Below are 14,911 nucleotides of genomic sequence, written 5' to 3' on the forward strand. Positions count from 1 at the left end.
GCGTCTCATTCAAGTAAGATTGCAACTTGGCAGCAAAGTCAAATAGGGGCATTGTTCGCCGCGGTGGAGCGACGTCAATTGGCAAATGCCACCCTCGGCTTTCCGTGACACCCCCACCCCTCCCACTTCTCCGTTGTCTCTCCACACATTTTATTTGTGGGGTGACGAACCGGACACGATGTAGTTTCTCCCAAATGCATATTTCGCTCGGGAGTTGCGTCATCACGGCCAATGGAAATGTGTGGAAGGACGGTTCCCTTTAGGAAGTGGACATGTCAATCCCGTGCAAGTCAAGAGGATTGCGACTGATACACAACCAACCGCACGTCGCTCACGGGCGCGCGTGATTATTTTTGGAAATCGGTGAATATCGGCAGCTCATTCCCCGAAGCGTGACGAGCAACTGAGAAATGATGAGGAAGCGACTGAAACCCGTCACAACGCCAACTCTCGTTTTTACACATTCCTGCTGCGGAGGGAGCTGGTAGGAACGTTGGGTTGCTCGGTCAATGGCCTGCAGGGTCAACGGCGGCGTGGTGTATTCCGCAAATATGGCCGACTGTGAGGGCGGGCACAAGCCGGCGTGAGTAGGTTAAACGTTGAGTTTTATAAGGGCACCACGGGGTGACCAGCCCCTCCCCACCCAGCCCCACCCCTCCCAGCCAACCCCCACCCCCCACCCAGCCCCGCCCTCCCCTCCCCACCCAGCCCCTCCCCACCCTCCCCTCTCCACCCCTCCCATTTTTGGATGCACGACGGACAGACACAATAATCCCCTGTGGGCTGGTGTAACCAGGAGGTTCCTACCAGTATAAGGATTGGCTTAGTAGGCCTGTCGCTGAATTGTCACGATTTGATTTCAGATTTTTTTTTTGGGTACAAACATTTGGCATCTTGTTGGTAGTTTCAATGTTTTAGTCTTTATCCTTCAGTTTTTCTTGGTGTATTAGCCTAAATTGTGACATGAGCATATCATTTGCATAAGTCGTACATGCCTTCTCACAAGTCCGATTCGATGCACGTGTCGCACCGATAAGAATCTATTTTAATTCTTGAATGGATGCAGTTAGGTGCCTTTGGCTTATGTGCAGCGAGAACAGCCTTTTGGAGTTGGAGTAAATAAACCATGGCAACAAATATGCTTTTTAAAACATTTAATTTTTCATTATATACACAGATGTTTGGTTTCATGCATGGTCCCAACGCTTTTAAACAATACTGTTGTGCCACAAGAAGAATTGTCACATTGGCGTAAAATCTCGATCAATGCCCTTTATAAGGTAGCCTTAAAAAAAAAAACCTTTCACAAGCGTGGCATATTATTAAACGTCTGATAAAATACACTATACTTTCAACTTTAATTAGGCCTGTGTTGTGTTATTTTCTTTTCAATTCACCTATCAGGGTAAAACCATCAAATTAAATGACGGTGGTAAAATGAACAAGAGGCAATATACACAATAAAGCATATACGCAGTTGCTGTCACACAATTGAGGTGTGAAAAGAATATATTTATCAACAATAAATTCACATGGCTAATGAAACAAGGCTCATGGCAGGCAAAAAAAGAATGCTTTAAAAGTGCTCTTTTCAAATAAATTGCATCTTAAAGATAAAAACACTTGAAACCAATTGCACAATAAACAAGTTTGGCATTGATAAATCAACATCGCATATTTATTCGTGGCTCGACTAGTACAACAGCACTAACTTGTGGATTTAATAAGAACAATATTGCTCGAATACATTAGCGTAACTGAAGGCAAATGACAATGCCATTTTCTTTGAATATTCAAGGCTCATCCATAAGAGGTTGTTTTGGGTTCGATCGCGTAAATATGTCGTTAAAACCCGCCACAGCCAACTCGTAAGGGTTGTCACGTAAACAGAACGTGTCAATTCGTCACTAGTACAGCACTAACCGGTGTGTTGGAGAGCCAAGCCACAACATTTACAATCCGAGTACGACGTTTCGCCAGTAATTACACCTAGCTTCATCACTTTGCACAAGAACGCAGAAGCGTGGTCACATCTACGCCTCTGAGAAACGAAACCGGTGGACTTCTCCACAAATCTGGCTGTCGCCTGATGAAGCTAGTTGTAATTAATGGCGAAACGTCGGACTCACATTGTAAATGTGGCTTGGCTCTCCAACACACCGGCGTTGCTGTACTAGTGACGAATTGGCATGTTCTGTTTACATGACAATCGTTACTAGTTGGCTGTGTCGGGTGGTGGCGGGTTTTAACGACACATTTATATATTTACGCGATCTAACCCAAAAACACCTATTATGGATGACATTGGTCGCGAAAGCCTACGTCTTAAAAGGCTCATTCTCTTGGACATAAAAGTGAGGAAATATCCGGTCGTCAAACTCCTGCGATGCAACTTCGCGTAAAAACTTCGCTCGAACATAAATCGGTGGGAGTCCCCTTTTGTCGATCTGAAGCCAAACTTCACGTCGTGAATGCCTTCTATTGGAGCACACCTTTAACACATTGATTTTCGTACAATTTAAGGTGAGACAAAACGCTTGACAACTATTCACTTTCTGCTATGCATCGAGCAGAGTAATGTTACCAACCTTTCCCATCCATCAACAATTATGCCAATCTTCAACATGCTTCGCTTTTAGGGTGTCCCCAGAAGGCATGACACGCATCATTATAATTTACGTATAATGTGCGGTTTTCTTCAGCCCAATGGCATGACACTGAACGAATGAGAATGCAATATAAGGTAGACGGATTGTGAGTGTGGAACTTTCACATGCTCGGAGCTGCTTCAGGAACATATGGTATCAGAAACCTCGAGGATAGATTCTTAAATCTAATTGTGACACCGAATTATGGCAATTCAATAAAATTGCTGCAAGGATGGACAGGCAAATGAAGCGTTTAATGCCTAATGCTGTTATGCAAACTTAAACCTACAGCAAAACACATTCTCCTTTTGCCAAGTGGCTTTTATTTATTTTTACAAATAAAATATTATTTCACAAATTCAAGCCGGATTTCAGAAAACAAAGAGAACAACAGTGGGCGTTTATGATCATTTCATATTGAACATTGGTGACAGCGCAGCAAAGGAACATTTGTGATGAACTTGGCCTCAGTCGACACTACATTCAAGGAATAATCTGCGCTTCCTGTTGGCGATCCAATGCTTACACCCCGAAGCAAAAGATTACGAGTCTCTTTGTGAAGTGAAACGACCATTGCTTGACCTCACCGTCGGTCTCCTTTGCAGTCCTTGCGCCAAAGGGCCCAAAATTGGCTTATCCGGTTACCAACTCGGGATGGCAATCGCTGACAATTATTTCTTGAAGCATTTTATTTCCAAAGTCACAAATATGGCACGAAAGCTCGGTCACTGTGGCAGGCGTTTGTGAAATAGTTTTGGTAAAATAATATTGTAGAACGTTTGACATAAAATATCATTTTCGAGGGGAGGGGGGGGGAATGCTTTTGAAAACATCTACATCAAAATGAAGCGTGTCGCTAAAACACGGTGTGTGTGTATATATATTCTAACCTTTCGACAAGAATAGTATTCGCCATCACAGGGAGTAAAGACTAACCCCCCCACTCGGATCACAGGCTGTTCATTTTTTTGTTGCGTTGCAAACGTAGGCTACTTTTTTGTGCTCAATACAAAGTAATGTAAACATGAGATTCACTTAAGGTGTATGCTATTTTTCAACAAACAAATAAAATTATCAAACGAGAAGGCATTTGATCCAATTGCTAATCAAAGATCCATCCTTAAAGTCTTTGTCTCGATGTCAAGACTCCTTATGGACAGAGGTCTCAATGCAATGCACAGTCATCTGACGTGCACACACACAATGCCTAACTGGTTCTAAAATGGTTAAAAGAAGTTGGCATCAGACCCTAAGATGGAAGACAGTTGAATTAGGCGAATGTAAAGGCATGCTTTTAACGTTCAAATGTAGTGTTGTACATTTATACGACCCCTTCAATGTAAACAAAAATGCAAAATAAATATTTGCAAAGAAATAAACAATTCAGCTTAAGAATTCTCAATACATCGACATTAACACTGCCGTAGAATGTCCAAAATGTGTTGCCTTTTCAGTGAAAGACCTCAGCTTTGCCTTCTCCATGTCGGTTTAGACAAACGCAAGCAGCATCCAAATTAAGGATGGTCCGTAAACAGAACGGGAAAAAGTTAAAATTGCACTGTAGCGTCAATAAAACATCATCGCACCAGGCCACGAGCTCGCCGCTTTACACCCAGCACGACACAGCGTGGCGTTACGAGTACACATCGACACGCCGAAATGATCCTCCATCTGCGCTTCCACGCCGTGAACTTGTACAGGAACTTGGCTGGCCGCCCTCAGACTATGGCAGTGCACAGCTGTTGAGCGAAGAGGACATGAAGCCATCAAGGGCAACAAGGCGTGTGTATTGTGTTTGTGCAAGATGATTTCCAGGTGCCTGCACATTCCTGCGAATGAAATCCAAGACAAAATGTCCCGGTCTGGCCTCAGGATTTTTTTGGTATAAAATATTTGGAACAAAATTAAATTGGCTTGAAAACAGATTTACATCTCTCTCTCTCTAGCCCACCCTGCCAAAAACACAAGTACCATATCTGCTTGGCAAATAAATACTTTGCTGAAAAGGCAGATCATTTATTTACAATATTTCCCATGGAAAATGTGTTTATCTTGGTAATTTATGTTAATTACAGCACACTATCACAGCCAAACATCCAATAACAATTCCCAGTCGACGTATCATATTAATGGTTATTGTTTGTGTTGGATGGATTGAATATTACAGAGATTACCCACTTGGGTTATACCAATGTGCCAGCCGATGCTTGTCGCAGTGCCCTCGGTGTGCAACAATGGTCTTTAGGTGAACTAATGAGTGAGATAAAGTCGATTCATTAAAAGCAAACGTCCAGCAGAGACCGTATCGGACCGCCTTGCGAAATGTGGTGTGCGCAGCTCGGCAGCATTAAACTGCACACAAGCAAGAATAAACGGACCTCCTTCCACGTACAGTCTCTGGAAAATGTGAGATTTTTTTTTTCTGGCCGTGGAAAAATAATCCCTGGAAGTGATACATCTCGTTCCTAAAATTTTAGTTTTTTCTCTCCAAATGTTACCAAAATCATACACAGAAAGCATGCAAACTGACAAGAACATCGTTCTTCACTCAAACCTGACCTTGGGGCCCAGGGGGGGGGTTGTCATTTTACCATCCAATTTTCACACAACAATAATACAAGCAAAAAGCCCTAGGTACCGATTAACAGGTCACAATAATCTCTGCAGGAGACGGTGAAGAAAGTGGGCAAGTCCTCTGCAGAGGTGAGTTCCTGCATGCAGAAAAGGGGTGATGAATTTGAATTCATTTCACACTCATCCCTTTCACCGGTACCATCGTCAACCAAGTCAAAACAATTTAAGAGTCGCATACTCAACCATCGATCATTCAAAGTGAACAGGAGTTGAATACATTTAAATATCCTTTTTTTCCCAAGTTTGTAATCGGGGCAATGTATCGGAATCAACATTTTCCAACGCAGATGGCCACAGAAGAGCCAGGCACGACTGTAAACCGTCCTGCCGCGGACGGGCCCGTCCAGGCACGCTACCGAGACGCATGCTCAACATCGGCCGCCTGTGCCTCCGCACCCTCCTCCGAGCACCACGTCTCTCCACGGAGGTAGTCGGCGAACAGCTCCTTGGCGCGGTGCAGGATCTTGCCGACGTTGTGCTTGCGCACAAGCCGGTCGAAGTGCATGGCCAGGTCGTTGTAGTCGAGTGCGTTGCGCATTATGTGGTCCCTGTGCTCGAGCAAGATGGCCAGGCACATGAAGAGCACAAACGGGTTGCCCTTGCCAAACTCCGGCGGCGGAGGCAGCGACTGCGCGGGTTGCACCACAGGCGAGCCCGGCTCTATCGCCTTGGCGTTGATCAGGGCGGGCGGCGCGTTGCTGAGCTTGTGTCCAGCCACCGAGAGGAGCGACGCTTTGAACGACAGCGACAGGCTGCTCGCCGAACGCCTCATCTGCTCCAGCGCGCTCGTGTCGGGGTCGGGCTCCAACACCTTGGGGCTCATCAGCGGCTTCTCCTCGTCCTCGTCTTCCTCCGATATCTCCGACGCGGCGCTCCCGGACGACTTCCTCAGCGAGGGCCGCCTGCCCGCTACGAGGCCGAGGCACCGCTCGTCACGGGCGGTCACGTTCAGGTTTCCCACCGGGCAAGGCGCCATCTGGAACACGTTTCCATTCGGCACCGCGCCGACGGAGGCGACGGTGGCACCGGCTCCTGTGGGCGTCAGCGTGGGCGTCCGGCAGTTCTCCGGCTGGGACTTGGCAAGGGCGGCGCGTGGCTGAGCGGGCAACGTGCCGGGGGCAGCACCGGCAGTCCTGCAAGCGGCGGAGGTCATCTGCGGCCGCACCATGCGGCGGTGCGGCGCCTGCTGGCTGCACTCCGTGCCATCGAGGGGGGCGCCCTTCAGCTCGAGCTCCACCTGAGGAGGATCGGGCGGAAGAGAGCTCCACATGATCTCCAGCATGCGCAGCGCGTCCTCGAAGGCGAACTCGCGTTTCAGGTCGAGCAGCAGCCAGCGGTAGCAGAAGAGGAGGTCGCTCGCGCCACACGACACCAGGTAGTTGTGGAACTCGGGGTCGTAGAAGCGCAGCAGCAGCGCCAGGTGCCGGAACTTGGTGGACATGACCTCGCCGTCGGGCAGGAAGTTTCCCCGCAGGCGCTTCATGATGCCGCAGAAGCACACGTACGCGTGCGCCTCATTGTCCATGATGAAGAGGATGGGCGACGCGATGTCGCTCATGCCCTGGCAGTAGGAGACGCGTGGGTGGTTGACGGCGTACGTAATGAGCAGGTCGTGCAGCGCGCGCACGTGCAGGTTGTCGTCGGAGCCGGCGTAGTACGGCAGCGTCCGGTCAGTCCTGAGCACGTCCTTGAGGACCATGCCGACGGTGAACTCCAGCTCCTCCTTGTTGGCATGCATGCTCCACTGGCTCTTGAGCGCTTCGTACTCCTTGGACTTCTTCTTCATGTAGTCCAGCCTCTCCTGCGCCGTCAGGCCCTCCGGGTACACGTTGAGGAGGTGCCTCCACACGACCTGCGCATTGCGACGTGCCGGTGTCAACGGACTGACTGCGAAAATGTTTTGTTTTGAATTCTGCGATTGCCTATGAAAAGGCATTAACAAGGATTGCCGATTTTGGTCAATAGAGTAGGGAAGTTAAAGATTCAACACCCCCCCCCCCCCCCCCAGCGATTCGTTGTAACAACAGAATCGGCGTGACAAATCAAGAACACATCGAACACTAGGTGAGAACTGGTTGGAAGGGGGTTTGGAGGGGGGTGGGCGGGGGGGGGGTTCGTGTGTACAGCACCTTGCGCAGGGATGGCTCCAGGCCGCCATGGTAGACGCGCAGACGCAGCTCCTCAGGCCGCGCCAGCTGCCCGTCGCGGCTCAGGAACGAGTGGAACTCCGCGTCGCCCAGCGGCGGCTTTAGGGGTCGCGCCACGTCTTCCGTGTACGACCAGCTCAGCACCTGCTGCACCTTGGAGAGCGTGCGCCCCACCTGCACCGGGCACACACGGCAGGGTCCGCAGTTAATGTCTTGTCGCGGTGGCGAAATGTTAACTGCCTCGCCTGGTATGCAAGAGGACGTGGGTTCGGCCCTGACGCCTGTATATTTGGAGTTTGCATGTCTCTCACTGTGTGTTCGCGTGGAATTTTCTCCGGGTCCTCCGATTTTTACCTACACATTTAGAATCGTGCATTTGGTAATATTGTTGTTGGGTGCCACGGTGGCTAGGAGATGTTAACTACCTCGCCTGGTATAGAGGAGGCCCTGGGTTCGATCCTGACCCTGACGCCATGTTGTGTATTTGGAGTGTTGCATGTTCTCCCTGTGGTCGCGTGGCTGTTTCTCCGGGTTTTCCCTCCATACTTAGAATCAACATCACGCGTTTAGAGTACTTGGCTGCTATACATTTCCACGTGATAAGCCACTTCGTTGAGCTATCATTTGTGGATAGGCCGCTTCTGAAAAAAAACTATATAGCTCAGTGGGCCTTACCCTGGTAAAATAAAAATAGTTTAGTTTTGTACTTTAGAGTTTATTGATACCACGTTGTAAATAAATGCTGTTTTGTACACATACAGCTGTTTGTTATTTCACTGCTGGATGAGGATCCCTCTCCGTGCTGCGTGGGTCATGGAGATTATTTGATCACACTTCACAGGCTGGTCGGTGCGGGTTGGTGAAGAAATGGCAGCATTGCACAGAAGGACAATTGCTTTTAGCTGCACTGCTTTCTATTGCCCTCTAGTACCCACAATGCAGTCCCTATTTTCTTTTGCCTGGTGCAAATTCTGTCCAAATGAGTAATGTCCCACTACCAAATCTAGCCAGGCAGGGGCAGATGTGATGAAAAAAACAATGATAAAAGTCTAAGTTACATTGTTTTTAGTCCTTCACTTTCAAGGTCATCAAAATAATCAATGGTAACATATTGTGGTATAAACCTAGCTGCAAACCGACTAGTTGTATCTGTAATCTATTATTATACCTATCATCACCCAGGAATGTCCTTAACGCTCGTGACGTCACTCCACATCGACCAGCTCCTCTTATTAATATTCATGAGCAGGTGACGTCCTCCAACTGGACACCCCCCCACCCCTACTCATTAATAATCATGAGCGGGTGACGTCACTCAATATGGAGTATTCCCCCCCCCCCTCACCAATAATCACGTGCAAGTGACGTCACTCCACATCGAACAGCCCCCCCCTCATTAATAATTATGAGCAGATGACGTCCTCCAAATGGACCCCCCCACCTCCCCCATTCATAATAATTAGCGGGTGACGTCACTCCACATGGGGGGCCGAGGCGCCTCCTGCCCCCTCCTCGGCGTCAACTCACAACCCTCACGTCACGCGATCTCTGTAACGCTGTTGAGACATCGAAGTAAAAAGGATGTCTTGATGAACAAGGGATTATAACCTTAGAATGAAATAGGTCTGTGCCACCTCGCCCTTACAAATTCCACATGCATTGATGCAACGGATATCACGTCGCGTTCTGCTTTTCGCTTGCAAGATTCAGATTTACTGAAATACACCCGTCCTTGGACGGGCAAAAGGCTAGTTGTTAATAATTCACAATGACCTAACAATTAGGTCAACCCATATACAGCAATACAGTTGTGGTTGCATAGAAAACAATTTATGGGGAAGATAAATGTACTGTGCAAGTTCTGTTTTATCGCTACATAAACATTGTACAAGGAAAACTTTATTTTCAAATAAAGTGGGAGTATTTTGCTGCCTTTAAATGTATGAATTAAGAAAATGAACTGAAACCTTATGATGCTTTGAGAAGACGTTCACGCGTTTCCAAAAATGTATTATAGTGGCAGTTATTAAAGGGTTGACCAAGCAAGGTTTGATTTACTAAGCTCGATTATTAAAAAAGGTACAATATTTAACTTTCACTTTGATATCTTAATCAGGAAACCCTTTTCAGCAGCATGCAATATTTCCACCACATAAACATTACTGTACAACACAGGCTTCACAATCTGCCCGTCGCAGTGGAAACTCTTAGGTAGTGGGGTCGAGTTTAACCAAACCATTCTTAATATGGGAACCCATTGTTATGTGCAGATGGCCTTTGGCTGCTCTCGCTCCCAAACGACAAAGGCGCTCGGCACCACCACAACACCTATCCCTAACCGATTCGAACCCCTCTGTGCTAGGCATGGAGCAGCACTCTTGCGGTGATCTATGGCTCCCTCGTGGAACCGGTTAACAAATCACTCTGACCACGAGTTGCTTTCTCAAGGGATGCCGCAGAGAGGCGGAGATTGCCGTAAATTGCACGCACGTGCAATGTCTGCGTCTATAGACAGAGCCATGCGCGGCTTGGCTTTGGAAGGCACACCTTGACTACATTGCACGAGCAAGCCGATTGAAGGTGCATCACCACCGCCACCACCTGTGAGATGAGGGACTGTGTCAGCAGGGGGATGGGCCCGACGTTGAGGCTCTTCCGCTCCCAGAGGGTCACTTCGCTGCCCGGCAGCTCCTTGGGGCTGATGATGTCCCAGTCTTCTAGCACGGGACCTGAAAGCCAAAAAGGATGGAATGGTCATTGACATTTTTCTTAAGTGTCTGTGTTTTGATAATTGGTTTTTTACCCTTTTATCTGGCAACAAAACTGACACCTTTTTTACAAGGAGTCATGTTTGCATTGACCACAATACCTGCAGTCGGAATGCAAAAAAAAACATACTCTGATAATGTATGCACTGTCCTTGAAATTGATTGGCTCACACCCGAGACAGCTTTCTTTAGAGCCTAGTCTCACATGGTGTTAGACCAGATGACGCCAAAAGGCGCACAACTCAAGGACAATGAACCATCAGAGTATGAGAGCTCGGGGTAAGCATTTACACCATGTGAGACTAGGCTCTAAAAAAAGCTGTCTCGGGTGTGGACCAATCAATTTCAAGGACAGTGCATACATTATCCAAGTTATGTTTTTTTTGCATTCCGACTGCAGGTATTGTGGTCAATGCAAACATGACTTCTTGTAAAAAAGGTGTCAGTTTTGTTGCCAGATAAAAGGGTAAAAAACGAATCATCATATTTTGTTGCTGGCAAATGAGGTTCCAATGGTGTCCGTGTTTTATTTATGTTTTTCAGCATGCTGCAGTTTGAGTTGAAATGTTAAGTCTGCTCTGTCATTATCTTTTCTACATGCAATTTGTTTACATTCTCTGTATTGAATTCTAATACTACTAACTGGCCACTTTTGTGAATACATGGGGTAATACTTGGGATAAACTATTGTGAACAACAACTTTAAACAAAGATAAAATTAACAGTGTTAACTGACTTATGGTATCATGCTTATGATAGATATGCAGAGGTTTCATAAAGGCCAATATTTGTCAATTAATCAAATCAATTAAGCTTTGGACTAAGGCACACTAATTTTGTTATCTGGTAAACATTAATTACCGGTGTAAAGTAGAAATGCCGCAAACTCTATAGTAGAGAACGTGCGAGTCATGCCCTGTGTTGCAAATACTCGTATTCAGCCGGAACAGTGACAGATAGGCAGGAATATACTTTATTTGCAGATCGTCATTGTGACGGACTCAATTATCAAATTAATCAACTTACCCAAACAGCATTGACTTTTTCGTTTAAATCCAAGACCTTGTATATTTCGTTGTTTCGTTGTGATATTGCATTTGGCTTAATTGATGCAAGGATAGTGCCGTATTCATCCAGGAAAGCCTCACAATGCAGATGGGCCTTACGTAAAGATGTTAGGCAATAATTTTTGAGCACAGAAAATGGAGTCACTGAAGGAAGCCTATGTAAACAAGAGATCCGTTCACAAGCCTATTTTTTCCACTGCTATCTGCTGGCTACGTTGAATCCAAGCAGATTTAGATGTTTAACAAATTAGCACGATCATACATCCATTGCTTTCAAAGCACTGGATTAGCGTTAATTCAAAGAACAAAAGCCAGTCTATCAAACTAGAAAATATTGGCAAGGTTTTGATCTGATGGTAGTTTATTATTAAACGGAGTGACAAAGCAATAGTTTATCTTTCATGGCATGTCCTCTCACACTACCCCGAAGGCTTGGGCAGAACCACACTTCCATTAACAAAAACTAAACCCTTGCCAACGAGAATTACACAGCTGGCACATTTTGCTGCACTAATGCCAACTTTTTTTTGTTGTTGCTGGAATTGTTCCATAGATGATCAGGTGAATTAAATAATCACATCAACCACATGCGACGTGGGCTTGGCGGGCACATACTCTCTTCAAAAGGCTTCACGTCGATGCGAAGCTGCAGGAAGGGCTTGGACGCGCTGCCAAATGCAGACTTTAAATCCCAGTCGGAGAGCAGAGACAAATACATCTCCTCACCGCTCGGCTCCTGGCACAGGTAACTCAGCACAAAGTTCTTCTTTCTGTATGCAGCCACAAAGAGAAAGGAGCAACAATGTGCTCAACTTTGAACCATTTTTGGGGTTACAGCCCGACAAAAAAAATACCAAAATGTAACAGTAAGAGCGACTCTTACCCGCTTAGTTCGAAGGCTCGGACTAAAATGTGATGCAGGACGTCCAAGGATGTGATCTGAGGGTCCACAGAGAAGGTCCTGAACTCGGGTTGCATCAGTCCGTCAAATTTCTAGGCGAGAGGATTGGGGATTACAAAGTCAGCAACGTGTGTGTTGAAATTTCGCCAAATCCACCAGTCCGGGATTCCTAAAATCACAAATGTAGGGTTACCCCTACAATCCGGTGGTAGATTTTCATGCGTTTTGCATTACAAATTTGTTGGCTACAACTTGGTATACAATTGAGTAAACTTGGAATGGTACATTTGGCTCACTGACATTGCGTTCAGGTATACACAATTTATATGTGCAGCGGTTTTGTCAAACCACTACTGCATGAGGGGTCTCCCCATTCCGTGCGAGTCTTGGGGGTTATTTGACCATACTTCACCACACTGGTTAGTGCACGTTTGTGGACACATGAGCATTGACGTGGGAGCATAGTAATGTACAACAATGGATTTTGCTGTTGTCTTCCACTGCACACAACGTAGCCTCCTGCAGCAGCCTATAACACCTGTTCCACACGTGGTGGTCACCCATCGAGCACAATCCTGGCTCAACTCTGATGAGCTTCCGAGATCTGAAGAAATCGGGAGCATTATGGGTTATTCGAACAAAAGCACACATATACTGTGTCCAATGGAAGAACACTTACAGTAACATCTACATTTGAGACAACTATGAAAGGTTGCAATTACAGGTCATAAACCTACACTACAAGTTCCTGCCAGTTCTGCATATGGGTATCTCACACATTATGGGTACATCTCTGTGAACTGCTGCTCCCCCCCCCCTCTCTTCCTCATCATCATTGCAAGCTTCAAAAACCATGGCTACAACCGAACTAATAAAAAGGTATATATTCATGAAATAAGTACTCATCATAGTCAGCGAATGATTATCTAATGCTAGATAATGGCTCCCCGTCCTGTGATGCCGCAATCCATCTCACTCCCTGGTGCGTCGTCTCTGTCGGCTGCCATTCAATTGGTCCCATCATTCATCAAGACATCATCCCTTTGAGATTAACGTCTTGCCTCAATGTGCCTTACCTCAAAAGCCCCTCAATACTCTGAAAGTGCGCTGTTTTTGAGTTGTACGCCTTTTGGCGTCATCTGGTCTAACACCAATGGAGACTAGGCTCTAAGAAAAGCTGTCTCGGGTGTGGACCAATCAACTTTAAGGACAGTGCATATCATTATCAGAGTTGTTTCTTTTTGTTTGCATTTTGACTGCTTGTGTTGTGGTTATTGCAAACATGATGCCTTGTATAAAGGTGTCAGTTTTTGTACCAGTTGAAAGGGTAAAAACCTATTACTATAGCCCACATGCAGTCAACGTGATGTCTCCAACTCGCGATCTTCCGCTTTGAAAAATAAGATTAATCTCATTTAAAACAACCCAAGTGGTTTCCCACTGAAAATCTTTGTCTGATGCTCATGTGTCCAACTCGTTAGGCCATTGTCGTGAAATTCCACATTACCATGTCAGTGGGGGGAGGGGGGCGAGGCATATCTTTGCATAAGCAATTCACGAAACAACTGCCCAACAAAGTGGTACCCAAAAACCATTCATGAGCGGGTGCATAGAGGACATTGTGTAAATGTACTCAGCGGGAATCGCATAACAAATGAAAGGGACGATGCCATCGTCTGGCTACCCGCGGCCTCTTCCGCCGGGGCTGACGTCACCCCTAACAGGAGTGGTCCCTTTAAGAAATAAAAAATAAATCTGCCTCCCTTGCTGAAAAACAAAAAGTTACGTCTTTCACGAACAGGGCAACGACGACATTAATAACAGGGGCAAATCTTACTCGCCACAACCAACCACTTTGCCATCGCTCTCTTTGTTAACTCATAAAATATAACGCCGGACAACATTTGGCCCACAAATTCACTCTCTGCCCAACGTAGAAGTTCGGGGCCTGCCTGGGCCCTTGCCGCTTTGAGGCAGTAGGCCGGCTCCAGTAGGGAGAGAGGGGGGTTACAATCACAGGCACCGAGGCAGGGAGCCTCCTTCCCTCCCCCGGCCTCCCCTCGAACACCGAGGGGTAGAGGGGCAGAGGGCCTCCTTCCCTCCCCGGCCTCGCCTCCCCGAACCCCGCGGGGCGAATTCGTGAGGCGCCTTCACCGGCGCCGGTCTCACAGTCAACCCACCTTCACTTTGACCCTCACCACGTCGTACTCGTCGTTGAGGTTGATTCCCGCCATCGCAGGGTGGGGGACGACGAGAAGGTCTGTTTGTGTCTACAGTTGTAATGATGTAAAGATGATGGTGGTGGTGGTGGTTGTTGTTGGTGGTGGCTTTAGATGCGGGCCCGGTGCCCAGCTCTACCCCCCCATCACCACCACCGCGAAATCCCTAGCGCGCTTCCGCCCTGCGCCGCCCTTTAGATTCCCTCGCGCGGATGCGCCGAGCCTCGCCGCTCATTGGTTGAGAGCCCCTGCTGGGGGGGGAGGGTGGGGGCGGGGAGTGACGTCACGTGGGGGGCGGGGGCTATGGTAGGGATGATGTCATTTGATTTTTTTTTGGGGCGCTTTGGTGGTGGAATTTTTGTTTTCAATTGTGGGCCCCCTCTCCCCCCTATGCAGAGATGTGATGTTATGTTTAGAAATAAAGGATAGATTTTTTTTTACATGGTTATTTTTTTCTCTCGTGTCAAGAGAGAAAAGGAGGCCACCGGATTTTTCATTTTAATTTTTTTCATCAGCTTCGAATTCAC

The 14,911-nt window shown here is 47.0% G+C and overlaps 1 protein-coding gene across 1 annotated transcript; it reads right to left on the reverse strand.

The window, feature by feature from the left end:
* Window positions 1–1,139: 1,139 nt before the first annotated feature.
* On the reverse strand, window positions 1,140–14,586 carry TBC1D25 (TBC1 domain family member 25). Its single transcript, XM_078871511.1, has 6 exons — window positions 14,346–14,586; window positions 12,148–12,257; window positions 11,880–12,034; window positions 10,031–10,158; window positions 7,412–7,603; window positions 1,140–7,134 (listed from the first exon to the last, which is right to left on the reverse strand). The coding sequence occupies exons 1-6, from the start codon at window positions 14,397–14,399 to the stop codon at window positions 5,635–5,637; spliced, it is 2,139 nt and encodes a 712-aa protein (XP_078727637.1). The 5' UTR covers window positions 14,400–14,586; the 3' UTR covers window positions 1,140–5,634.
* Between the last annotated feature and the right edge of the window lie 325 nt (window positions 14,587–14,911).

This window comes from Lampetra fluviatilis, chromosome 32, assembly GCF_964198595.1.
Source record: "Lampetra fluviatilis chromosome 32, kcLamFluv1.1, whole genome shotgun sequence".
In the NCBI taxonomy this organism is placed as follows: domain Eukaryota; kingdom Metazoa; phylum Chordata; class Hyperoartia; order Petromyzontiformes; family Petromyzontidae; genus Lampetra; species Lampetra fluviatilis.